The 27,072-nt window shown below is 46.4% G+C and overlaps 1 protein-coding gene and 1 long non-coding RNA gene across 4 annotated transcripts; one reads left to right on the top strand and one right to left on the bottom strand.

The window, feature by feature from the left end:
- Window positions 1-6,531: 6,531 nt before the first annotated feature.
- LOC130831365 (uncharacterized) lies at window positions 6,532-26,721 on the top strand. Of its 3 annotated transcripts, none has more exons than XR_009048041.1 (4): window positions 6,532-7,315; window positions 15,850-15,926; window positions 24,910-24,947; window positions 25,623-26,721. It is a non-coding gene; the product is annotated as an uncharacterized LOC130831365 (long non-coding RNA). The 3 variants fall into 3 exon arrangements; XR_009048042.1 differs by lacking the exon at window positions 6,532-7,315 and adding an exon at window positions 14,157-14,280; XR_009048043.1 differs by lacking the exons at window positions 24,910-24,947; window positions 25,623-26,721 and adding an exon at window positions 19,346-20,303.
- Window positions 8,911-10,651, bottom strand: LOC130831364 (elongation factor 1-alpha 1-like). The gene has a single exon (XM_057699400.1). The coding sequence runs from the start codon at window positions 10,587-10,589 to the stop codon at window positions 9,201-9,203; it is 1,389 nt and encodes a 462-aa protein (XP_057555383.1). The 5' UTR covers window positions 10,590-10,651; the 3' UTR covers window positions 8,911-9,200.
- Window positions 26,722-27,072: the final 351 nt, after the last annotated feature.

Below are 27,072 nucleotides of genomic sequence, written 5' to 3'. Positions count from 1 at the left end.
GGTGGGGGAGCACAGCAGTTTGATGCCGGCTGGGCTGCGTGGAGAAGGGCTTACAGAGGGAGCGATGGGGTGAGGAGAGACAGTGAAGTCACCCCATCCCAGGTGTGTGTGTGGGGGGGGGGGGCGGGGTAATGAGGCTGCGGTTGAGTCAGTCTGCTGGGAGTAGGAGGGGACCCGAGTAGGTGGCCGGAAGGGCTGTGAGACGCAGGGAGGGGCTCTGTGGTCGAGTCTGGGCCGCCTGGACCTGGCCAGTCACGTCTGTGTGGTGTGTGCACGGCCGCAGCCTCAGCTCATGCACGGCCCCACCCACCTGCACGACACACTTCATCCCATAGTTTTCAGATGGATAAACGGAGGCAGGAGGCACCCAGGCCGAGGGGGCAGGACGCCGGGATTGTAACCCCCCCCAGTCATTCATTCATTCGTTCACACCTACCCTGTGGTTGGCTGGGTCCTGGTGGCAGCTGTGTGCTGATGCTTTTCTAGTTCCTTCCCTGACCCTTCCTGGCCCCTCATCGTGCTCAGACCCGTCCTGGCCCCACTACATCCTCACTGCCCCGCCTGGACTGCAGGAACACACTGGTGCCTTTGTGCAGCGTATCTTCTTTTCTTTTTTCCTGTGCTGCTCCTGGCCAGATGCTGGGAGGAGGCAGCAGCCGCTGTCTTGTGGAGCCAGACCAGAGGCATCAAACGGCCTCTTTCCCTTTCTCTGCCCTGGAGAGCAGGGATCTCCCATGTGTCGTGACTGAGCACAGCTCAGCTGTCCAAACTGCGGACAGGATTGAAAGCAGCAGACCTGAGGGTGGGGGACAGGCCAGAGCAGCACCCCCATCCTGCCAAGGCCCAGGGTCTCGGAGCTCACCGGTGTCAGAGGGAAGTGATGCTACCCTGTTCTGATCTCTTTTTCCTGTTATACTAGTTGAATCTTGAGACTGGACAGGACCGGAAAACTTGAAATATTCACTTCTGCTTTTTAAATGGAAAACCCAACAGAAACCATTGTCCAGTGAACTCCCAGCCAATCAGAGAGCAAAGCCAGGGCCTGGGCCCAAGTCCTGGCCTGGCCACCAACAGGCTGAGTGGCCACGGTCAGGTCACCGCATCTTTCACGGCCTCGGTTTCCACACTTGTAAACTGGTCGGGGTGGATGACGTTTCTCCAAGGCTCCTCTGGTTTTCAACGTGATGCTGCCCAGTCCCCGGAACATTACTGTGAGCAAGTTATGTGGTTGTAAATTGCCAAAGGTGCAGCTGTGCTGATCTTTTTAATGCAAGTGTTTTATTCTCAAAGGTGACTTGGGGAATGCAGTTGTCCCAAAGGGGAGGAATATTTTGTGCCATAAAAGGGGTCAGGACCAGTGTGGCTTAAACTCATTTATATTTCAGATCAAATTGGAAACTCGCTCTCCCCTTTAAGCACTGGAGGGAATTAGTCACACTTCCTTGTGGAAGTGGAGGACAGATCCTCTGTGCTACTCAAAGGGTCTTTCAGAAATTTCTGGGGACAAGCACTGCTGTGTGTGTGAGAGAGAGAGAGACAGAGACAAAGAGATGGAGAGACAGAGAGAAATGGGGAGGCAGAGAGAGGGACAGAGAGAGAGACTGGAGAGGGTGAAGGTGTGTGGATGGGGAAGAAGAAACAAAGTGATGAAGACATAGTCACTGACCTGAAGGGTTTGCTGTCCATGATGACATGATGACAAATATAACAAAATGCAGAGTAGAATGGAGTACTAGGGAGAATGATGGGAAGCGTGGTTAATTCTTGCTGGAAGAGTCCATGGAAGACCTCCCGGAGGAGGTGGCATGGGCATGTGAGTTTTCTCTTAAGGGTAAGCTGCATATCTGTGGGTTCAGAGACTGGGGAGGCATCTGGGCAGAGGAAACAGCAGCTGCAGAGGCAGGTTGGTGGCTCCTGTCTCCCTCTCCAAGCCCTGGGGCTCCATCCCTGGCCCTTTTCACACCACCATGCCTTTTACCCTGGGTGGGGCAAAATGCACAGCAGGTCAGTGCCCTGGTGCTGGGCTGGGGCTCCTCCTCCTCTCTCGGGGCGGCACAGGGGAAGTTGTTGGCAGTCTGCAGGCAGCGGTGAGAGGGCTTTCACTTTGCTGCAAAATGTTTCCTTAGAATCACAGTTGGTTCTTGCAAAACTTTCCTGTCACATGAAAGCCAAGGAGCCGGTTTTTGAAAAGCTTTACATGCAGGAAAGGAATATCCAAGGGAAAATGCTGTATTATTGATGAGACTATTCCTGTCTCCATGTCCCTGTAGAGTTGGAATGGCGAGGGGACAGGTAAAGATGAGGCCATGGAACGGCTGTGAGCAGAGCCACGTCCTTGAGTGAACAAACGTTTTCACCAATGGTGAGCTCTGCCATGCAGCCAGCCCTTATCCGTCTGTCCAGCTTCCAGGATCTTCTCTGACCAGCCTCAGTGCTGTGAGTTTTGAATGACAGGGTGGGGAGAGGGTGAGGATTCCAAGGAGGAATAAAGTGAATTCTCTTTTTTTAAAAAGTCGCGAGTGAACGATTATACAACAACCCAGGCTGTTCCAAGATACAGCGAGTTAGTCCTGTGTCTTGGGGACTTGAGGAGGATTTCTTTGTGCCTGATCTGGAGGGTCAATACTTCACCCCCCAGAGACAAGCAAGAAGGATGTTTGAAAAAGTGAAGCACTAGAAGCCCCAGGTCCTAGCATGTTCCAGCTGCTGACTCCGCCTCCTGGGACCAAGCAGAGCTCTGGCTGCTACACTGTGTCAGGTGGAAAGGAGCACAGTGCTCTGCTCAGAACAGATGCTCTACATCTATTACTACTGTGTCCGTGAGCTTTTACTCTTCTAAATAAATATGCATTAAATACATCTTAACTATAATGTTTGAATGTTAGTAAGCCTTCAGTGCATAGAACTGAACACATTTTTAAAATTAGGCATAGTTACCATGATTTTAGTGGCTGTTTATTGAGTCGGGATAAGGGAATTTGCACACTAGTTTTTCTAACTGTTCTCAGTTGCTTTAATTTTTCCTCCCAACCTCCCGTGTCATCTCTGGAGGCTTTCTGGGGTGGAATCCCTGGACTTGAAGCAAACATCTAGAAGAGCAATGTGGGGCTCCGGGCCTGCACACAGTGAAGGAAAGCAAGCCAGCTGGGTGCAAAAAGGGGCAGGAATGGCGGGGGGAGAGTGAGCCTGGTGGGGATGAGTCTGGGGGGGCGGGGGGAGGCTGAGCAGCCAGGAGCAGCCAGGAGACAGAGAGGAAGGGGTGAAATTGACTAGAGAGCAAACCCGGGAGTGAGGCACCCTGTGGGTTTCATGCTTAGTCTTCATTTTTTTCCCTTCTAGAAATGAGACCAAAAGGGAAGGCTGTGGACCCTTTCAGGCCAGATCGGCCCCCAAATGATGGTATCTGGGGGGACCTTCTGTTGCTAGAGAGGCCCACTGGGGTAGTGATAAGGCAGGTGGGTCCTAGAGTCTGCCCGCCTGGGAGCAAATCCTGCTGTTCGCCCTGACGGCTGTGTGACCTTGGGAATTGATTTTACTTCTCAGTGCATTAGTTTCCTCTCCTGTAGAAGCCTCAGGAAGACCTCCTGTCCCATAGAATGCTGTGAGGACCACGGGAGGTTAAGCACATACAGGGGTTAGCATAGTGCCTGATGCACACACACTAGTGAGCATCACTGATGTCCTGTGGCTCCTACATCTCACCTTCTCCCACATCTCACCATCCAAAACACACTCTGGACTTCCCTGGCGGTCCAGTGGTTAAGCCCCCAGGCTTCCACTGCCGGGGGCCTGGGTTCAATCCCTGGTCGGGGAACTAAGATCCCACATGCTGCGTGGTGCGGCCAGAAACAAAAAACAAAACAAACAACAAAACAGACTCTGTGGCCTCAGCCTGACTTCCAGTTATAAAACTACCTGGTGTTGTGTCTGTTAGGATGTTTCCAGCTGCAAATAATAAAAAGTGGCTTCTCTTGTAAGAATGCCTATTTTCACCTAACAGGAAGTTCAGCGATAGATGTCCATCCTGATGTTTCTGTATCTCCCAACCCTTTTGCCTGATTTTGAGTCACTAAGGTGAGCCAGCCTGCCAAGGTTGAGCAGAGAACAGAGAGATGGTCAAAACCAAATGGGTCCACTTATGAGCGTTGGCCACAAAAGGGAGGAACCACATTAAAAAAAAACAAAACATTTCAGGGCATATGTTTCCACGTGAGCGCTCAAATGTTTTTGAATCCTTCTACTGGAATCTTCCTCAGAGATGAATTATTGAGACAGGCTGGGACCTGGGACCTGGGACCCTTTGCTGCAGTGCTTACATCTGGACAAATGTTTCCTTCTCCAGCAATAGAATAAAAGAAACTATAAGGGACTAAAAATAAATGCACGCACTGCTCAGTTGGGGCAAATTATGAACGACAGGATACAAAAAGGCCAAAACCCAGCTACCACTTCTCAGGTGCAGGGGAAAAAAGCAGGGTCCTGGGCATGACCCCTGCACACAGCACCACTGAGGAGGTGGGCAGACCACCTAAGCCATCCCTCCAGCCGGACCCACGGATCCACCCCCACCCTTACCCCATGTAAGAGACAGCTCCCCTGGGGAGGAAGCAAGGGCACCTGTTACTAGTTTTCCCTCCCTTGTGCTGCAGCACCAGCCCTAGTACAGCATTGTCTGAATTTCTTGGCTGGCCTCTTATCAATTTCTATTGATTAAAGAGTCCAGAAACCCAGGCTGGTAACCTTATGAATCACATACAGATATTAATTTTATAGTGAGATCCCATGTTGGGCCCCCAAAACTCACTCGTGAGGTTCTCCGTTGGACAGATGTTTGGTGAGTGTCCACAGTGTGCCAGCAATGAAGGAAATGACCACTTTGTCGATCAATGACCACAGCCCAGGGACTTTGCACGCCTGATCTCGCTCACCTCCCCACAGCCCCGAGCAGCCGGTACTGTGTTCTCCAGTTTAGAGAGGAATGCGTGAAGTTTTCCTAGAGTCACACGGAAGAGAACCATGCTTGAGTCCTGTGTTACGTGACTCCATCTTTACCCACTTGCTCCATAGGCAAGGTGGTTGCTCTTAAGGGTTTGTAATTAGGGGGGTATATAGGACATGCACAAAATACCACGTGATGATACAGATGGTAGTAAGTGTCCTGAGAATGTTTAAATGTTTCAATAAAAGGATTTCAGAGTCAGGAGAGAGTCATCCTAGCTGAGAGCACTGGAAGGCTTCTCGGAGGTGGGCTGGAACGTATGGGCACAGCATGGGGGGGTGGGGTTAACAGGGTGAGGGGCCTTGTGTGGGATGCACGGTGGGTGTGGGTGGGGCCGTGGGAAAGGGCTGGGAGCGCAGGTCGAAGCTGGTCTTCAGAAGTCAAAGACTGCCTATTGTATTTCATTGTCATTGCAAAGTCCTTGAAGATTTCAACAAGGAAATAATATGTTCAAAAACATTCTAGAGAGATTAACTTGACAGCGGTGTCCAAGATAGATGGGGAAGAGATCTTGAAAGTAGAGAGACCATTTTGGAAGCTATTAAAATAGCCAAGACGTGGTATAATGTTTCTATGACATTTGGATTTTTATGGACCAGCGAAGTTTGCCCTCGAATTTAAGGGACTGACATAGGTGTCCCAACATTGTATTTTGCTAAATAATGGTACAAACAACAACAGCCATTTAAGCCACTATCATTTCATAAGTGAAAAGACAAGTCATCCTCCCTAAGCAGAAAGGTCATTGTCTCTGTGTCTTTCCCACAAAGGACATCAGGCACCTTGTATCAAGATACGATCCTTCCTCCCAACACACACACACGCACACACACACACACACGCACACGCGCACACACGCACGCACACGCATGCACACACACACGCACACAACACACACGCGCACATGCGTGCACACACACACACACGCACATGCACATGCACACACGCACACACACCCCTGTTATTTTCCTCGTTTCGTAACAGGTAAAACCTGCTTCTGGACATGCCACTAGCACTCCCCCCACTTCTAGGAACGGCTGCTGTAGAATATTGGGGGGTGCCTCCCTCACAGCCCTGCTGTCTGGGGATGAAGGAGCATGCCCGGGGTCTCTGTTAACACCCACGACTCCACCTGGACTAACCCAGATGCTGGCACCAAAGCTGGCTTCCTGGCAAGGCTGGTCCAAGCTACCAGCTGGCCGGCGGTCCGTCAAGCCTCTCTCTCCAGACTTTAAACCAAATAAGAGGCTGTGTTTAGACTGCAGAGCATATGAGGGGTTGGGATAATCATTTTGAAACATAAACAGTCGAGGTAGAGAAGAGCAGGAGGACGGGACCAAGACGAAAGCCCAGATGGCCCCAGAGCGGGGAAACTGAGCTGCAGCCTTATCCCCAAAGCCTTTTCAGGTCTAACCTCATTTCCCAGGAGGCGCGGCTGCATTTCCATTTCTGTGTCAGTGACACACCCTCGAGCCTTTGAGGAACCCCCTCAGGTTGATGGGTCATTTCTTTCCCGCAACCAAAGAGCCTTAGCTAGGACTGAAGTCAAGACGAAAACAAAGATCATGATGTCCATGAAAGGGACAGGTAGAGAGAAGCAGACAAGGGGCAGGGAGTAAAATGTGGTAAGGGATTGAGTGTGGGAGGAGGAGGATGTCAGAGGTCTTGATCCAGGGAGGAGAGGCGTGCCAGGGACAGAGGGCAGGGGCACACAGGGGCAGGGGAGCTGCTGGCGAGGGTGAGTCGTGTCTCCGTGAGCTGAGTTTGAGGTGCTGGTGGAGCCACTCACACCACAGGGTCTGAGGCAGGAGGCAAGGGGAGCTTTGGCAAAGGGCCTCCCCCTCCTGCACCTCTCGCATCAGGGAAAGAGATCTTTCTTGGAGGCGGGCCCTGGTCACATGTAAAGCCCTGGACCACCACTGCACAGGGGAGATGCCCACCGACGAGGAGCAGCCACCACCAGACACAAGGGCTCTGCTAGCCACTGCGGGGCTGGCGTGGACAGACGTCACATGGTAGGTTCCCTGTGGGGAATGAGCCTTAACAGATACCCACTTCAAAGGGCTTTGTTTTCTCCAATTGCAGCACGGCATCTAGTGGAGGAGCCTGTGTAGCCAGAGAGCAGCACGGGGTGAAATCAGAACCTTCCCTTCTCCACGTCACCCGGGTCTTCAATCCTGCCGACACCACCTGGAAAAGCACGTGCTGTGAAGCCCCTGGTAGAGCATTGTCAATAGAGCCTTTCCAATGGACCTTCCTGCCCTGAAGGTCTATTCCCACTTGGTTCCTGACCATCACAAAAGAGTCTGCAAAGTGGTGAGTGCAGAGAACTTTGTATTCAGGCTGGGGTGAGGCTTCAAGGTGAAGGGTGGGTCCCAGAAGCTCCACATGCAAAACAGGATTAAGAAGGCCTGCGAGCAGCCTCAGGGATGGGGAGGTGGGGGCTGCAGGGAGGGAGCTGGAAAGAGCTGGGCAGGGAGTCTGACTGCAAGGTCCAGGTCAAGGTGAAACCTTGAGAAACAAATCACAGGCCCTTGAATTTGTCCTGTTCCATCAAACAAGGAGAGAGGCAGAAAGCACCCCCTCCCATCCACCGAATTCTCATGGACACCAGACTGTGTTAGATGCTGAGGGTTCAGGAGAAGCTATCTAACACAGACTTTTATAAAGATATTTGCTGCCTTTTATCGGCTTTAAGACTCTCTCCCTCTCTCTACATCTCTGTGTGTCCCTTCCTCGTGAGCTGGGGGCTCCACCAAATGCTTCCTGCTCATCAGCTCATTCAAATCTCCCCCCCCCCCCCCACCCTGAGGCGGGATGATTATCTTGTTTTACAGCTGAGACAGTTGAAACCCAGAGAGGTGACAGGACTTGTCCCATAGCTAGATTCAAATGGTAAAGCTGGTGCATTTTTCTTCGCCCTTATGCCTACTTTTATTTTTGTGTATGTGTGTGTTTTCAATATTTTATTCATTTTTATATCTTAATCAAGTAATATAAACAAATATTTTAAAAGTCTAATGCGTCTTAGAGAACAAACGTATGGACACCAAGGGGTGAAAGGGGGTGGGATGAACTGGGAGACTGGGATCGACATATCCACACTATTGATACTATGTATAAAATAGATGACAAATGAGAACCTACTGTACAGCACAGGGAACTCTACTCAGTGCTCTGTGGTGACCTAAATAGGAAGGAAACCCAAAAAAGAGGGGATGTATGTATATGTATAGCTGATTCACTTTGCTGTACAGCAGAAACTAACACAACACTGTAAAGCAACTGTGCTCCAATAAAGATTAATTAAAAGAAAAGTTGAATGCTTCTAAGCTTGAACATGAAAACAGTGTTGTCTGGTACACCTTCTGCCATCTCTTCCTGCTTTCCAGAGGCAATAGCTTTCAAACACTGGCTACCTCAGTTCTAAAAAATAGACTAGTGGTGCTATTTTTCAGTGGTGCTATTTTTTGATGGGTTAATTTTAGGCATCATTACTGTCTTCCAGTCGTGACGTTTTAGCTCTCTCTGCTGGACGCTGTGTATCTGCAGCTTCCAGATGTTTTCTCCTTAACCCTGGGTGTTCCTGGGGAGGCTGACCTTCGTGGAGAAGGTGGATGGGCTCCCTTATCCCCGGCTTTGCGTTGGGTCTGGTGAGTGGAGGCATCAGCGAGAGACTGGCTTGGAGAGGGCTGGAAGGGGTGTTTATCCTCCTAGATGGGACCCCTTCTCCTCTCCTGGTAGGCTGCCCTATCAGCTGCTCTCTGAGGTCTGATAATTGCTCCTCTCCCTGTGCTTGAACTATCAGGTCTGGAGGTGGCAATGACTCCCTGCTATTCTTAGCTCTGCTACTTCACTGTTTTCCTGAACCCTGTTCACACTTTTGTAAATAGTTCCTGTATTGCATTTTTTTTTTTTCTCATTAAACTTTTTTTAATGGGTCTCAAATTCTGTGACAGAGTTTTGGTCAAGTTGTTTCCATTAAAAAGTACTGATTTTAAAAACTAATAACTTAAAACTGCCACACACAAAACAAATGGTCCACAAAACATTCTCCTTTCCTTCTGAAGGTTTTACGATGCATTGTTATCATTAACCAGTCTTTTACTATTAAACTTAAATGGCCAATTGAGACAAACAGTTCTGAGACCGTTCTTCCACCACTGATTAAGACTGGGGTGGCAGGTATTGGGGGGAATATTCATTTAGCCTTCTGAGCTTTCTGGGCAGACTTGGTGACCTTGCCAGCTCCAGCTGCCTTCTTGTCCACTGCTTTGATGACACCCACAGCAACTGTCTGTCTCATGTCACGAACAGCAAAACGGCCCAGAGGAGGATAGTCGGAGAAGCTCTCAACACACATGGGCTTGCCAGGAACCATGTCAACGATGGCAGCATCACCCGATTTCAAGAATTTGGGGCCATCTTCCAGCTTTTTCCCAGAACGACGATCAATCTTTTCCTTCAGCTCAGCAAATTTGCAAGCAATGTGAGCTGTGTGACAATCCAACACAGGTGCATACCCAGCACTGATTTGGCCTGGATGGTTCAAGATAATCACCTGAGCTGTGAAGCCAGCTGCTTCCATCGGTGGGTCATTTTTGCTGTCACCAGCCACATTGCCACGACGAACATCTTTGACAGACACGTTCTTGACATTGAAGCCTACATTATCCCCAGGAAGAGCTTCACTCAAAGCTTCGTGGTGCATTTCAACAGACTTCACTTCAGTTGTTACGTTGACAGGCGCAAAGGTGACCACCCTGCCAGGTTTGAGAACACCAGTCTCCACTCGACCCACAGGGACAGTACCAATACCACCAATTTTGTAGACGTCCTGGAGGGGCAAACACAAGGGCTTGTCAGTTGGACGAGTTGGTGGCAGGATGCAATCCAGAGCTTCAAGCAGCGTGGTTCCACTGGCATTGCCATCTTTACGGGTAACTTTCCATCCCTTGAACCAGGGCATGTTAGCACTCGGCTCCAACATGTTGTCACCATTCCAGCCAGAAATTGGCACAAATGCTACTGTGTCAGGGTTGTAGCCAATTTTCTTAATGTAGGTGCTGACTTCTTTAACAATTTCCTCGTATCTCTTCTGGCTGTAGGGTGGCTCCGTGGAATCCATTTTGTTAACTCCAACAATTAGTTGTTTCACACCCAGAGTGTAAGCCAGAAGGGCATGCTCACGGGTCTGCCCGTTCTTGGAGATACCTGCTTCAAATTCACCAACACCAGCAGCAACAATCAGGACAGCACAGTCGGCCTGGGATGTGCCTGTAATCATGTTTTTGATGAAGTCTCTGTGTCCTGGGGCATCAATGATGGTCACATAGTATTTGCTGGTCTCGAATTTCCACAGGGAGATATCAAGGGTGATACCACGCTCACGTTCAGCTTTCAGTTTGTCCAAGACCCAGGCATACTTGAAGGAGCCCTTTCCCATCTCGGCAGCCTCCTTCTTGAATTTTTCAATGGTTCTCTTGTCGATCCCACCACATTTGTAGATCAAATGGCCAGTAGTGGTTGACTTCCCCGAATCTACATGTCCAATGACAACGATGTTGATGTGGGTCTTCTCCTTTCCCATTTTTGCTTAGGATTAGCGGTGGTTTTCACGACACCTGTGTCCTGGCGGCAAACCCGTTGCGAAAAAGCTGTGTTGCATTTTAATACCATTTACTCCTACCTAACCCCCATACAATATATTGTTTGTGTTGTTAGTGAGTACAATGCTTACATTACCAAACTAACTAAATATTGCTGACTGCATAGCCAAGTAGTCAATTATGGTTATATTTTCTTTCCTGAACAAATTTTTGTTTTTTACTGCATTTAACTGTCTACTTTTAAAAAATGCCTGTTTCCTATATATCTGCCTTTAATTCTTTTCACATGCTTCATCAGATCTGTTAAATGCCTTTAAATATTGTCTTCCACAGGCTCAAACGTTATCAGTTCTCTATATCTTTTTCTTGGAGGGTGGAGATCCCACATCAGTTTGCATAATAAATCAGTCTACATAATGAACAGAACTTGTTGCCACACATTCTCAAATTGGAATCATAACTAACAAACCAACAAAGCGAGGAAAACAGGAGTTTAATTCCCCAGGATCCCTTCATTGGTTTTAAAGATTTTACTCTCCTTGGCAAATATGGTGACCATTTATAAACCCGAAGTGTGTTACTCAACAAATACCATGACCTCTTTCAAATGTGTCTTATCCTCACCTCTTGCAAATAGCACATTTTAAGTTTGCTAACTTTTAGTAATAGGGTCTCCTTTCTCCTTTCTCGCTAAGGACCAAGCGTTTCATCTTCAGTGCTCAATCATCTCAAGATCCAGTGAGCCCACAAGGCAATTTTTAGATGTACTTGCCTGTAAAAGAAAGTCAGGAGATTTTATGTGTTCAGGAATTGGTGTGTAACAAGCCCCAGTCTCTGACTGATGAACACATTCTTTTTGCAACGTAGTTCTTATAAACAGAAGATCTCTATTTGAAATTCTGAGACTGTGGTTTTATCCTTCACAACCCTTTCCTAGAGACTCTTGCCTGGAGCCCTCTGCCATGTGCTGGGACTTTCTTTCAACACCAGCTGGTACTTCCCTTAGTCCCTTCTGAGCTGGACTTCCTGTTTCCTGGGGTTCATGCCTTCCAAATTCTTGACTTACTCCCTTGTTTTGCTGCAGCGTCATAAGAAAGAATACATAGAAGGTAAATTTTCTTGTGTTCTTACATGTCTAACAATGTATTTATCCTACTTTTCACTTGATTTGTAGTTGGACAAGTATAAAATCTTAGATGACAGATTATTTTTCCTCAGAAATGAGAAAGCATTGCTCCATGGTCTTCTCGCATCCGGTGTTGCCGGAGAGATGTCTGAAGCCATTTGATCCCTGTTGCTTGGTTTGTGATGTGTTCCCTTTTAGAATTTTCTTTTTAACCTGGCTTTCTGAAATTTTATGACGTGACTTTGTTTTGGGTCATTTTTAATTTATTGTGCTGGGCATGCAGTGGTCTTTTTCAACTTGGAGGATGTTAGCTTTCAGCTATAGGAACTTTTCTTGTATAGTTCAAGTCCCTATAGTCTGGTGTATACATACACACATATACACATGTACATTTCTTTCCTTCCAATGTACATTTTGCCTCAGGAATTCCTACAATTTTGTTTGAAACTTGTGGACTGTCCTTAAGTCTTTTATCTCTTTCCTGTCTCTCTTGTTCTGTCTCCTGGGACATTTCTTTGACTTTATCTTCTAATTGTTTACTACAATTGTAATGATCATATTTCTTGTTTTCTGATTGTTTCATCTTAAAAACACTTCGTTCTGGTTTTACATATTTAACAGCCTCTCTTTTTCTAAGGAGATGATCAGTTTTTAAAAAATTTTTTTAAAAATTATTTAAAAAGTTTTCATCTGTTTCCTGCATTGTCTCTGTTTCTTTGGGGTTCCTATTTTGTGTGTGTGTGTGTGTGTTTCAGTTTCTCACACCTTGGAGGCTGACCTCAAATGCCTGGAACCCCTAGCTGACTGGAGCCTCTGTTTTTAAGGTTGGGTTTTTAACGGATGGGCATTCAGAGCAGCGTGGGTGGTGAGCTGGACATTTTTCCTGGGGACGTCTTGTTTCAATATCTAAAGATTTTTTTCTTCTAGTTTCTGCAGAAAATGTTGTTACCTGCTGGAAAAGCGCTTGCAGTGGTGGGGTGGCTGCGTGGGGATGCCCGACGTGGCTCCGTGGGCCTGTGGGCACGTACCCCCACCCCTGATTTTCATTTTCCCTGCCTTGCACGGTGCCTGCTGTCCCCAGGTCTGGAGAATCTCAGGTTAATTTTCTCCAGAGCATAGCCTCCCTGACAGGGTTGGGGTGAGAGTGCAGTAGTGGGACTGGGGTCGGGGGGACTTGCTGGCAGGAAGAGGTAGGAAAGGGCACGTGGAGATCCAGCCCGCCTATATTCAAACTTCAGCCAGCCCTGCTGTTTCAGGCCTGAGAGTCACAACTGTCTTTCTGGGTGTCTGTGCCTGAAAAGCTGAAAGGTCTGTGGGTTCTGGAGGAGAACTGGTCGCATTTTTTCCTCTTTTTACCTTTTCACTCCCTTGCTTGCAGATTACTGCTAAATCTTTACCATTTTTCTGTCTGCATTCCATCTTCCAAAAAACTGGTAAAACCTTTCATTTGCTGGAGTTTCCTTTTCTGATCTCTTTTAATCCCTTCCTTGTCATTTTAGTGGAGTCTCTGGAGGGCAGGGGTTTAGTGAGAAGTCCCATAAGCCACACCTTGAACCGTAAGGTGGTCCTGCTGGCTGGGAGGTAACCTCCGTATCTGCTTTGAGGGTTTTTTCCTCCAGGTGTCATAACAAAATGATCTCTGTCTTTCTGTTGACCACAGCTGGTGACAAGGACTCTTTCCTTGACCAAACTTTAGTCGGGCTCCCCTGAGCCCTCTTCTTAGTGAGGTCTCCACCTTGGCCCTGTCCTGTCCTTGGCCTGCCTGACCCCGTCTTTAGCAAGAATTCTGCTAAACCCGTTTAGTGAGAATCTCCTCCTTTGGTGTCTGATCAAGTTTCTCACCCCCACCGTCGATGTCCGTGTCCTTGGCCTTCAGCAAGAACCCTGTTAGGTCAGACTAGCGAGAGCCTCCACCCCTGGTGACCCGCCTAGTGATTTTCCATCCACGGACTCCTTCGCTCTGCTCCTTGGCTGTAAATCCCCACGTGTCCTGATTGTACGTGGAGCTGAGCTCCATTTTCTCCTCTGTTGTGTTACTCCTATTACAAGAGTCTTGAATAAAGTCTCCTTTACCGTTTTAACAAGTGTCAGCATAATTTTTTCTTTGACACTGTCCTTTGGGAGATGGTGTTCAACCAGTGGCTGAAGTTGGCATAAGAAAGCTGGCCTGTGCCTCAAGAACGCTTTGTGTGACCTACGTAGCACAGAAGGTGCTTTTCTAGGGCATGGTTTTTTAAACTGTGAGCTGCAACCCATTTGCTTAGTCACAGCCAACATTTAAAACACGAACTCAGGTAGGTTAGAAAACACCACTGTGCGTTGCCTGTAGGTGGGGCGAGAGCTGACTCATGAGACCTTTGTTTCAGTTTATGTGTCTGGGTACTGGGTCAAGGTGTAAATATATTTCTTACTGTGGAAACTGGTAAAATCTGAAAAGTGCTGGTCTAGGAAGTAGGTTTGGACGCTTTGATTTCTTTTTCTAAGAATAGTTCTACTAGTCAGACTGATACTGTCATATCTATCTTAGAGAAGATGGATTTGGTTAGGTAAGTTTTCAGCTACTGAGCCCTAAGACATTGATTTCTCAGTTTCTATTTTACCATAACCTTTTCAGCATTCTCTCTTTTTTTCTATATAGCATCTCCATTTTTATTTTTTATTTTTTAAAAATTTTTATTGGAGTATGGTTGATTTACAATGTTGTTTGTGTTAGTTTCTGCTGTACAGCAAAGTGAATCAGTTATACGTATACATATACCCACTCTTTTTTAGATTCCTTTCCTGTTACAGAGGATTGAGTGGAGTTCCCTGTGCCACCCAGTAGGTCCTTGTTGGTTGTCTGTTTTATATAGTAGTGTGTGTATGTCAATCCCAATCTCCCAATTTATCCCTCCTCCCCTCAGAGTACTCCTTTGCTTAAAGCATTTCCTTAATTTCATCTTGCTTAAGAAAGTCAGGATGCATAAGAACTTTGTTTCTGAGTTTGATGAGAAGATGAGGAGGAAAACTCATGTATCGGTATTAGGAGTTAGATCGAAAGCAACAACGAAACCCACCCACACGTTTCTGTCTGGGGTAAAACTAAGCCTTTGTGAGTAATATGTTATTAGCTCTTGGAAACCTAAAGAAGGAGAACCTGACTCAACATTTTATTACCTCTTGGTAGGAGGTAGGAATTGTGCAGTAAAGGATTAGTGGCAAGATTTAATGCCTGGAATCACAATATATGTAAAACTGATTCTATAGGTGATTCTACAGAAAAAGGATAAGAATTCAAAAGGCCATTGGAGGCTCTGTGACCGGCATATCTGCAGGGCTTTCGGTGGCTGTGATTTAAACAGGTCCACACCCCAGAGCCTTCATAGCTTTGTCTCATGTAGGAGGAGAACTCAAGCTCTGATGACTCTGGAGTGCTGGGAGAATGTAAACCTGAGAGGCAGGGCAGGCAAAACTCAGACGAGCCTTTACTGGAACTCAGAAACCCCTGGGACTTTTGGGGATGCCTGAGATAGTTGGTAAGGAAAGGAGGGTCCACCGTGAGCCTGGTTCTCTACCAACAGCTGAAAGTAGTTGATTTTGCTAATGAATAGGAGGGTTTGTTTTCTTGGGATTTGTTTTAACTTTGTCCTTTTGTCTAAGCCAACTAGTCATTTGGTGAATTTATGTATATAGATAAAGAATCAGATCTTGAAGTCCTTTTGCCTTAACCATGGCAAAAAAAGCATATTAAGCCCGCAACTATAACCTAAAATACTTTACTTAAAAAAAAAAAAAACTTGAATAAACCAACAAATAAAAAAATCCAGTACACAAAACAGACAAATTTAAGTAAGAATTGGACCAGCAGACTTATTTTTAATATAAGAATGCTCCCTACTTTCTAACGAGCCTCGGGCCTTTCCTTCTTTTCTTTCCTTCAACTGAATTAAATTTGGGTTGCAGGGAAACCATGATTGGTTAAAAAGGTTGGAAAGTAAGTGACTCTAAACAGCTAAGTGTCAGGGGACACTTTCATTAATTAGAAGAACGTGGTTCTGTATTTGGTTACCCGTTGTGTAAACATCCATATTCTTTTAAAATTGTTACTTATTTATTATTCAATATTTGTTTTGCAGCCAAAGCTTCCTGGAGAAGGAGATTCCTTCCCTCCAGAGCTATCCAGGAGAAGCCAGGAAGATCTAACTGCTCAGAGGTTAGCTGGGATCTCTCGGGTGTGTGGTGACGGCCATGTAGCAATAATAAGAGCAAACAGTTATCATTTGCTCTCAGGCAAAGCGCCAAACCCTCTACCTGGACTGTTTGTTGATCCACACAACAACATGCGAGACAGGTGCTTTAATGGTCCCTATTTTACAGAAACTGAGGTAGAGTTTGGTTAAACCACTCACCTAGGTCAGCACCAGCACTGAATCCCGGCAGCCTGACCTGGGGTCTTAGCTATGGCCAACTTTGCGACCTTGCCTCCGCCTGGAAGTTCTTTACCATCAGTTGTAAACTGGTACTCAGGCCTCTTTATGCCAAAGGTATAAACAAAGGAAGATGCAGATAGTCTTCTTTTTTTTTTTTTTTTAACTTTCAAAGTAAGCAGAAAAGTTAGAAGCAGAAACAGAAGGAAAAAAAAAAAAAGACTTAGATGAAGCAGTAATTGTTCAATAGCTCAAGTTTAGAAAGGTAAAAGCTAGTACGTGAATTTTTGCATTTCTTTAAATCTTGCTCTAAATGGCTTGCAGTTTCTCTGCTTTTTGTGCTAACATTTATAATTCTCGTAGTGGTTGCCTGGTGGGCACTTTTGCCCTCTTTCTTTTGTCAGAATATCTTGCTAGGCTGACCTGCACACCCTCCCACGCGCCCACGCTTCTCCTAGCGGAGAAGAAGGCAACTAACTGACAGCCACTGACCAGTGGCCAGCCTCGCTGCCTTGGCCCCTCTTGCAAGCTGTCCTCTCCCTGTTTTTACTATAAGTTTAATTGGCAGCATCTCCGTTAGATCTCCTGTGCTTGGTGGTCCAAGGTACCAGCGTGACTGCTCTTCAGATGGCCGGCCCCTGTTGCATTCAGAGGCAAAGAGGAACAGAAACGACCTTCTGCTTTTTAAAAAAAATTAATTAGTTAACTAGTTAATTAACTTATTTGCTGCATTGGGTCTTCATTGTTGCACGCGGGTTTTCTCTAGTTGTGGCAAGAAGAGCCTACTCTTCGTTGTGGTGCTCAGGCTTCTCATTGTGGGGGCTTCTCTTGTTGAGGAGCACGGGCTCTAGGTGCGTGGGCTTCAGTAGTTGTGGCACGTGGGCTCAGTAGTTGCAGCTCAAGGGCTCTTAGAGCTCAGGCTCAGTAGTTGCGGCGCACGGGCTTAGTAGCTCCGCGGCATGTGGGATCTTCCTGGACCAGGGCTCGAACCCGTGTCCCCTGCATTGGCAGGTGGATTCTTAACCACTGCGCCACCTGGGAAGTCCTGGGAATGACCTTCTTTACGGCAAGAGTGTTTCAAGGCGAGCTGGAAGGAAACCCATTTGTCCCATCGCACTTGTGTTGTGGACAAGGAACTTCACCATTCTGTTTATGCAGTTCTGTTTCAGCAGCCAGGATAGGACATCCACATCCCATTGCTCCCTGGTCACATGTCATATATCACAGGAAATGGCACAGGTTGGTTTTTTGTTTGATGATGAGAAGGAAGAGAAAAGGAGAAGGTGGTTGAAGGGAAGGAATAGAACCTTCAAACAGAATCTTCCATCCCTCACATAAGGGAAGTTTTTCTAGACTGAAACTTCTTTAAAGAGAGGACAACGCCACTTTCCTTTATTATCGGAAATATTATGAGTTGTGTCTGTTAGAAAAAAAACTGCATGATTATAAAATGCCTCAGAACCATCGTTCTGACGGTTCTCCCCCTGAGTTTTATTTTTAAAGTCAGAATTTACTTCCAGCACCTGCAGGGCAGCGCCGCTGACACGGATAATGAGAGGGTGTAATTGGCAGTAACGTTCTCACATGATGAGTTTCGTGCCAGCGCTCTTTGGAATAGTTAGGATGTTTGGTTTAGTTGGGTTTTCTGTGCCATTGTCAAGTTAGTCTCTGGCAAACGTGTAGTCACTTCTGGAGGAGGAAAATGTAAAGATTGTGTGATATTAGTTTGTTGGTGACGGGTAGCATACAAGACATCACCCAAGAGATGGTAGGGACCCAGGAGGCTGGACGGCCAGGTGGGGCGAAAGTACTGACAAGAGAGACTATGTTCCTTCTTGAAAAAAAGCATCTGAAGAATTTGTCTATTCATCCTTAATCTAGCAGCTGCTGTCAGGAACAAGGATTCCAAATTCCCAGCCCATTAGGTCCTGAAGGGCCCTGTCGCTGTTTGCTTGACAATATAATTCCTTTCTCTCCCTCATCTTAAGAAATCATGCATGTGTTAAAATAAAGCTAAAGTGAGTTTAAGATACGTATTTTAAAACTATACGGTTTAAACAAATTTTCCCCTTGAAATAGTTATAGTCTTCTCCAGGGAGCCATGAAACCATACCTTGTCTAGAGCAGTGTACATTCAGACTGTCATAATTACCTGGTGAATCAGCACTGGCTGAGTTCCCAGGAGTTGGTTCCCACTGCGGGGAATAATTTTCCATTCCTGGGGGAGGCCCCTGGGAGACACCTTCTCGGATCCCTCAAGTGCTCTGTGAGCCTCCTTGGCTGCCCTGTGCCACTTCCAACTGCATCTCCTGCTCTGCCGTCGGTGACAGACTGTCTATATGACTTACCTCTCCTATTAGATGTCAAACTCTTTGCCAAAGGGTCTATGCTTGCTTCTTGTGTTTGCCGAAGGAAAATCTGATTCCTGTTTTGGGGGGTTCGGGTTCTTGCTTGTCAGAACCAGAGTCAGAATGCCCCAGAATCAGAACGAAGTTTTCAGTGCTGGATGTCTTAGGACAGACGTGTGTCGGGAGATAAACTGCAATGATTTAAATGTCTGAGTAGATGTGAGATATTCTTTGATGCAAGCATTCACCAAAACTCTTTGTAGAGAAAAACAATTTCCGAAAGTCTGAAAGAGAGTCATTTACCTAAGACCGGGCATGTATTCAACAGGTCGGCACAGGGACCACTTGTTTCTTTCAAAGAAACCTGTTTTGAGATAGTGCAGCAAGTATTGTTTAGAAAGAAGTAAAGATTTGGAACGGAGAGTTCTGGATAAATGGCTACTGTTGAGTGTGTCCTGTAAACCAGCCTGGGAGGAAGAGGTCCAGGGTGCCCTGAGCTGGCATCGCCTCTTCCTGGTCAAATGGAAATCCGTGGCCCAAACACCTGGTTTGGGGTACGGCTGCATGCTTCCTCTTCATTCATTAGCGCTTTCTTGGTTAAGGTTGGGGCTGAAGTTCAAAAACAATGTAGATGCCTAGACCCTCTGAAATGCGTTCCCTTCTTACCACGTTTCAGCACCTCGCTCAGGGCTCTCTTTCCCAGCATTTCCGTAAAGGGCTTATGAATGTAAGTTGGGAAGGGTCTTGGCAAAGCTTTTGGAATTATTTGCCACTTTTCCAGCTTTCTAGCGCCTGTTTACCTTGTTCTCTGTTTCTTCCTTCAACACTCCTTTCTTTTCTTCCCAATCACCCTTTAGGCATTTCATAATTGATGGGCTGTTTGTGCAATAATTATCAGCAAGGATCATCAGTAGATGCTAAACCATTGGATGGAAGGTTGTTGGGGACAGGACACGTGCCAAAATATTGCTCCAGAGTTACCTAGTAACTGTGCAGGGGAAAGGAAACTTCCCGATGGGAAGAGCTGACGGCCACCGCTTTTCTCCAGTGATCAGATCTGATGGAGCAATGGCAGCGAGGCAGCCTCCCGACAGGATGCACTGTGAGCCACACAACATCACCTGCTCCGCGTCCTTGCCAGAAATGTTTAACCTGAACCTAATTCAGCCTCTAGACCTAGACTTCAGTTGACAGGAAATACAGGGCAGGGATGAGGGACAAGGTAGACAGCAGTAGGACGAACCATCCGCCACACCAGAATACAGGAAATTGTACAGAACTATCCTGGACTCTTGAAAAAATCAGTATCATGAATAAAAAAGAGGGGCGGGGGGCTGTTCTAGATTACAAGATTTAAAAGAGTCTAAAGAGACATAACAATAAAATGTGATGTGTTTACCTTGATCAGATCGTGGTTCAAAATGACAACAAAAACAAAGAGAATTTAGTGATAAAGAACAGGAGAAACCATGAAGCGCCATTGGGGGAAAGTTGAGTGTGAACTGGGTGTTAGATGAGCACAGGGATTCGTGTTAATTTTCTTAGATGCGGTGCTTACCTCGTGGCTTTTTAGAAGAACATCTCTATTCCTGGGCAATGCTTGTTGAAGCATTTAGGGACGAAAGATCACAGTGCCTGAACCCTCCATCTGAATGGTTCCGGGAGGGCTGTGATGTAGCAGAATACTGACAGTCCTTGATTCGAGGTGGCTTGAATGAGTGTTCACGGAACCATCCTTCTAACTCCTATAGTTTGAATTTTTTAAAAAGCTGAGGCGAAATAAAAATTAAGTGATGGGCTCCTTGGTGAGGCTGGGGAGATTTTTTTAATACCTGTGTCAGTTGAAGGCAGCTCTGAAAAAAGAATTGGATTAGTTACTCTTAGAACCTGGAGTAGGGGAGAGGAGGAAGGGATTTCCCTCACTGGCTACTTTCTGCTTCCTGAGTTAATGGTCCTTTTTTCTGTCTGGTGTTTAGGGCAGTTTCCATTCTGTTTTCCTCTCTCCGAGTAGCCTTCCTGGACCATGGGGCATCTGACTAGCCCAGCCTCCTCCTAGCTTCTCTTCTCTTCCCAGCTGGGTGGACTCTGTACCTCTTAGCTTTCGCCCTCACATGCTCCCAAGATCCTTTTCATTTTTGGCTCAGTCCAAACCATTTTCTTCACCTAACTCGTGGGAGCCACTGTCCTTCACCCATCATTCTCTTTCTTCCCAGTCATCTCTTCCTCATTCTGAAAGTGAGTTCAGAGGCATTTGAGTTTTGATGAAACCTACCTGAGGGGATTTTCTGTCTACAGGACAAGAGGCACTGAGAGTGTCATCAACAACTGTGGGTGTGTACATTTGGTGATGATGGAGGCAGTGGTTGAGGGGACCCATTTACCTCCAGTGTGCTTCTTTATATCCAAGGGGCTTCGTATTCAAAAATCAGTGTTTGTTGAGGGAAGGACTCTCTGGTTCCTGTGTTGAGTATTGACTGCTCCATCCTGTAGTCAGGATCTGTGAACCATCTCATCCTTGTCTACAGGCCTGAACGCCTAAGACTATTCTAGCAGGACTGTGACTTGAGCTCAGGACCATGTATGTGTGGACCCCGGGGTTGAGGTAATCTGGTTGACTCAGGAGCCCACTGTAGGTCTTTCAGGATTGTGGAAGTATCCTTCGGTTCCAAGAATGAAGTAACAGACACAAAACTGGCAACTCCAGTGTGTCAGAGACAGAACCCTGCCAACCTGATTACCCACCCACACCGAGGAAGCTGACCTTCAGGCAGCTGGGCAAATCCTGAGGAATCTTGTGAAACAGGCCAAGGGGACCAGTCTTCTGTGAAGGGGGGCCACGCAGAGCAAGGGGAAAGCCAGCCAGTCCAACACGTGACGTTGTGAGATTTTGGTGTCTCTTTTTTTTTAGTCCTTGGTGTGAGAGTGTGTAATTGCCTCATGGGAGTGACTCAGCTCCCCGAACCTTGTTCCGCCTGCGCAACATTCAACCTGTGCACCTTTGACTGGCTCTGTTTCTGGGGCTTAGAAATACATGATTGGAAATTCAGGGCTAAGATGGCAGAGCAAACCCACCCATTTATAACACTTTCCCCACATGTACTAAAGGAAAATAAACCATTGACCCACTAGAAAAACATGAAAGCTCTTCATAATGAAAGTTCCAGAGCATGTAAGTCGGATTTTACTCTAAACATCTCAGACAAAACTCTTCCTTACACCGGCCCATTGGGCAATGCCCTCTATGGGGGAGGAGGAAGCTCCCTCCTGAGTCCTGCCAAAGACATCAGCATAGGCCTGGGATGGAGATCTGGTCACCCTGTGCAGACCTGGTAACAGAGAGGCGTTTGAGGAAGAGCAATATTGAGTTTAAGGATCAAAATGAACTGACCCTGTTTGGATCCTACCTTGACCATGGCTTTCCTTGGCTGGTATTCTATGCCCAGAGGGGAAAACAGGAGGCCCTGTACCTTCCCCAAATAGTCTCTTCTTATCTGAGTCCCATTCATTAAAAGGTAAACTTAAAAAAAAATCTCCTACATAGACATATATGAGTGGGTGGCAAAGATTTTTGCAAAACACCCTCCCCTAACGATTATACCTCCTGGTGCAGTTGTTTTTGTGTGTCTATTAAAATATACACTGCATAAAATTTACTATTTTAATCATTTTTCAATTATAGTGCAGTGGCCATTGGTACATTCATATTATTGTAGAACCATCACTACCATCCATCTCTAGAACTTTTTGGAGCATCTCAAACTGAAACTCTGTCCCCATTAAACATTAATTCCCCATTCCCCATCCCTCAGCCCCTGGCAACCACCATCCTACTTTCTGTCTCTGTGAACGTGACCACTCCAGGGACCTCATATAAGTGGACTCATGAAGTTTTTGTCCTTTTGTGTCAGAATTTCCTTCCTTGAAGGCTGAATAATATTCCCCTGCGTGTGTATGACACATATGTTTATCCACTCATCCATTGATGGACACTTGGGTTACTTCCACCATCAGGCTATTGTGAATAGTGCTGCTGTAAACATGCACGTTCAATCCTTAGTGCAGTTTTGCTTTTACTTTTCCAGGCAAACTGAGAGCCTGACGGAATTTGTGCTTGGATTTTCTTGCTTTAGACTAGATAGATTTAAGTTCATATTTAAAAAACAAAACAAAACCAAACAAAACCCAAGCAGTGGCCTTTTCTTTGACTAAACATCATAGAAAGTCATTTTGTTTCTGGTACACAGTGCATCACTCCTCTGAAAAAATAACTCATTTTTAAGACTTGAATGGATGTGATAAATGGATACACATGAAGAGAACAAGTCAGGAAAAAAGGGTGGTGTGACCACCCTGATCCAGATTGGAGCTGTTTAGATGGACACCAAGAGATCCAGTGAGGATAAGCTGCTATTCAGCTGTAAGTGCGCGAAAACACACCCAAGGACTGTTTAGAAGCCAGGAAAGCCTAGAATTCCAGCTGCGTTTCCTTGAGTAACTCGGGGCTCAGACTTTTAACACATGATGACACGGTATGAATGAGTTGCTAGTAAGTATCCGAAGGGTTCACCCTAGCTGTGCTCTCTCATCTTGTTGTAACCTCACGCATCTGAGATGGTTCATGGCAAGGTTTCACCTGAGCCAGATGATGTCAAGAGAACTTTGCACCTGCCAGTAAGACAGCCCTGTGGACCCAGCCAGCAGTGCCACAGAGGAATGTCACTGGAAGGAGAGGACACCCAGCAGCTGTGAGTACTTAGGGCACTGGGAACCAGTACCTCCACACGGGCCAGCTGACCCCGGGCCAGCTGGCCTTCCACTCTCTCTCAGGAGCCGCAGGGCCCCTCATCTCTGCTCTTGCTTACACACCTGCTATCCTTTTTCTTACAACAACCTGCTTCCTTTGTGTACTCACTGTGGACATGGCTCTATAACGCCGCCAGTCTTGACTTTGTGGCGTTACTTCCATCAGCCGCAGGGGTCATCCTCATCTGTCTGCTGGGTCTGCGTCTCTCAGTTCACAAATTTGAGGGAGACTCTAATTGGCAAGCTTTTGAACTCACTGCCCAACGCAAGGCGTCCAGTAGCCGGGGTGGTGGGTGGGGCAGGGAAGTGGGAGGCTGGCGGTGGGAATCCTGGGTTTATGGAGCTGCCCTTTTGAGAGGCTGCAGTGGGCAGCCCATAAAACAAGTCGAGCGCATGGGTGGAGAGCAGGTTGGATGGAAGAACAAATTGGTTGAAATGAAGGGAGAAATACCCTTCCCCACAGCTCATGACCCTGGACCCGTTTAGCCGCCATTCTTCCTTGTGCAATATGTGGTCTTCTAGACAAGACTTATTCACGGGACAGGCTGTAAAACCTCTGCAGAAATGAAGCATTGTGATGTTGTTGTTCTTTTATGGAAAGTCCTTGGTTATATTAATTAATTAGCCAGTTAATCAACGCATCAGCCTCCAGATGTTTATTGCGTGCCGTCTACATGCCAGGCACTCTGCTTTGTCTCTCCCCTCAATGGACAGAGGGTATTAGAGCCTGGACCACGTGTAGCGGAGGGATCTGACAAGAGTCCAAACATCTGGTGAGAATTTTCCAATCTCCCAGGCACCGTCTAGGAACTTCTCATATATTATCTCATTTAACCCCCCAAGTGTTAGGTATTACAATTTCCCTGTTGTAGGGATTAAACCAAGGCTCAGAAGGGTAAGCAGCGTGCCTAAGTCACACAGCTAGTACATGGAGTGGCCAGGAATTACACCTGAGATGGTCATTTGCAAAGCTTGTGCTTTTAACAGTATTTTTTAAGAATAAATTTATTTATTTACTGGCTGCATTGGGTCTTCATTGCTGCACAAAGGCTTTGTCTAGTTGCAGCGAGTGGGGGCTACTCTCTGTTGTGGTGTGTGGGCTCCTCATTGCCGAGGCTTCTCTTGTTTCAGAGCATGGGCTTTAGGTGTGCGGACTTCAGTAGTTGTGGCACATGGGCTCAGTAGTTGTAGCACACGGGCTTAGTTGCTCCGAGGCACGTGGGATCTTCCCGGAGCAGGGTTCAAACCCATGTCCCCTGCATTGGCAGGAGGATTCTTAAGCACTGGGCCACCAGGGAAGTCCCTACACTACTTTTTTTAAAATTGAAATACACGTGATTTACAAAGTTGTGTTAGCGTCAGGTGTACAGCGAAGTGATTCCGTTATACATATATATCTATTTTTCAGATTCTTTTCAGTTATAGGTTATTTCTAGATATTGAATACAGTTCCCTGTGCTATAGTACAGTAGGTTCTCATTGTTTATCTGTTTTATGTACAGTAGTGGGTATCTGTTAATCCCAAACTTCTAACTTGGGGTAAATTAGGAGTTTAGCGCTACTTCTAATTGCCTCATACAGAAGCATGAACTCTCCCTGCTCTTAATTCCTATCCCAGTGAGGACTCTTCAGCCCTTGGCACAGCCATGAAAACAGGTAAGCATGCAGGGGATACTTAATTAAAATACACAGTGCATAGGCAGATGTCTACCTTCCTGCCAGAAATATAGTCCAGATGCACCTATTTTAAAGTAAATTTAACAATAATTGTGCCATTCTGATGATTAAGACATCCTTGAAATATTTAATTTTATAAACAGTTAGTGGCTAGAAAGAAACTAAAACATGGAAATGCATCTGGAAAAATACAAACAATAGTCCATCTTTAGAAAAAAATGGGAGTTTACAGCGGTTAAAAAAATCAAATCACTATTTTAAACATTCTTTTAAAATTCTTACAGATGGACATTATGTTAAATTTGTTTTGGTCCTATAATTAAATATATAGTCATTATTAACTCCTTTATTCTTGAAGGAAATGACATTCTCCATGATTTTCTTATGGAGAAACCTCTAGTTCTAGAAATCTCTAGAATAAATCTCTAGTTCTAGATTCCATCCATTTATTTAAATCTGTTTTCATATTCTTCCTCGCATACAAAGAGACACAAAACTTAAAAAATTATTTAAAGTTTTTTTAAAAAATTGAAGGGTAAATTAAAATATTCAAAAGAATTTTATCACTCCAGTCTTTTCAATTCAATTAATGAAATATACTGGTAATGTTGCTTAATCCAAAATAGCTATAAAATAACCATCTTGGAATTTCAGCATGGGGACTGGAATGGCTTCGGAACCCGAAGAGATCAAATGTTGCAGAGCAGGTGCATGAAAGCTCTGCGGGGCTTCAGTTCTCCTGAGCACCTGGGTCGGCAGGGCCCACAGTACAACAGGGCAGTAATTATTTCTCTCTCCTGCAAGATGCACGGGACCTTTTAATGCTAGAAACAGCATGTGCTTTGAAAAGAAAAGTTGGACAATACGAGTTGAAAGAAGAAGAAATCATTGTCAGCCGGCAGGAGATTAAACGATGCTGGGACCATTCCCCAGGCGGCTGAGGGGCCGCACATCTCCGCTGGCCCTGCTGCCTCAAGCCAAGAGCAGTGCCCCGCGGAGGCATCCCCGTGTGCCCCTTCAGCCAATGGTAGACTTTCCTCTAACACGAGGGTCATGGCCCGCCAGCCAGATCTGGCCCACCCCTGCTTTTGTATGGTCGAACAAGCAAGAATGGTTTTTCCTTTTTTTTTTTTTTCTCCCATTTATAATGGTTGGAAAAGTCAAAAGGGGAAGACCATTTCATAAACATGAAAACGATATCAAATTTGAAGTCCATGTCCATAATAAGGTGTTAGTGGAGCACGGCCACCCTCGTCCATGTGTGTATAGGCTGAGGCTGCTCTCGCGCTGCAGGGCCGGAGCTGAGCGCCCTCCACTGACAATCTGGTCTTGTGATGCATGGAGAAAATGGAAACGCAGAACGGAACCCCTTACCCTGTCCCCCCCAAATCTCCTATTCTACGGGCATCTCTGCCAGTCCTTCCTGTCTTCTCTCCTGCTACAAGGGATGAAGTTTCCCTGTTCCCATCAAAGCTGAAACCCTGCCTTCTCTAGAAGACCCCTCCTGCTTTTCAGTAACCTGTTATCTTTCTCTTTCCTCCACCCTCTCTTTTCTCCTTTTTGACTAGATCATTCTAATTAGGACACAAACAAGCTCTAAAATCATTCCCTAAAACGGCACCCCTCCCCCTGCAGCTCCTCACTGCTCTGCTCCCCTCCCCAGGGAGCCTCGTTTTGTCAGTGGGCCACCAGCCCACCTCCTGTCCTTCCTGTCCTCACCCCTCCCCTGAATCTGAGCTTGTAAGGGCCACCTTGTCACCAAAACAGAGGTGACTTCTCTTTACTAATTCTCGACCTTACAGCAGCACTAGCTATAGCTGATCATCCCTTCTTCCTCAAAACAGGAATTTTTCTCTCGGTTCCAGCACACGATACCCACCTCGCCTCCCTTCTCACTCGCTGGCCGCCTCTTTTCTTGCTCTCCTCCTGAGCCCAGTCTCCAGCTCAGTCCTGGGCTGTCTTTCCTCTCCACATGCTCTCTCTAGATCACCCCATCCAGGCCCATTGCTCTTACACCATCACGTTCAAAAAACCCCCAAACTGATATCTCCATCCTGACCTTCCTGAGCAACTTGACTGCTTAACTGACATCTTCGTGGGGATA

The sequence above is a fragment of the Hippopotamus amphibius genome, chromosome 11 (assembly GCF_030028045.1).
Source record: "Hippopotamus amphibius kiboko isolate mHipAmp2 chromosome 11, mHipAmp2.hap2, whole genome shotgun sequence".
Classification (NCBI taxonomy): domain Eukaryota; kingdom Metazoa; phylum Chordata; class Mammalia; order Artiodactyla; family Hippopotamidae; genus Hippopotamus; species Hippopotamus amphibius.
The sequence above is the reverse complement of the archived record's forward strand: the minus strand, read 5'-3'. Positions and strand labels throughout refer to the sequence as shown.

Excerpts from the sequence above, each read along its gene's own strand:
- LOC130831364 (XM_057699400.1), bottom strand. The coding sequence starts at position 10,589 with ATGGGAAAGGAGAAGACCCACATCAACATCGTTGTCATTGGACATGTA.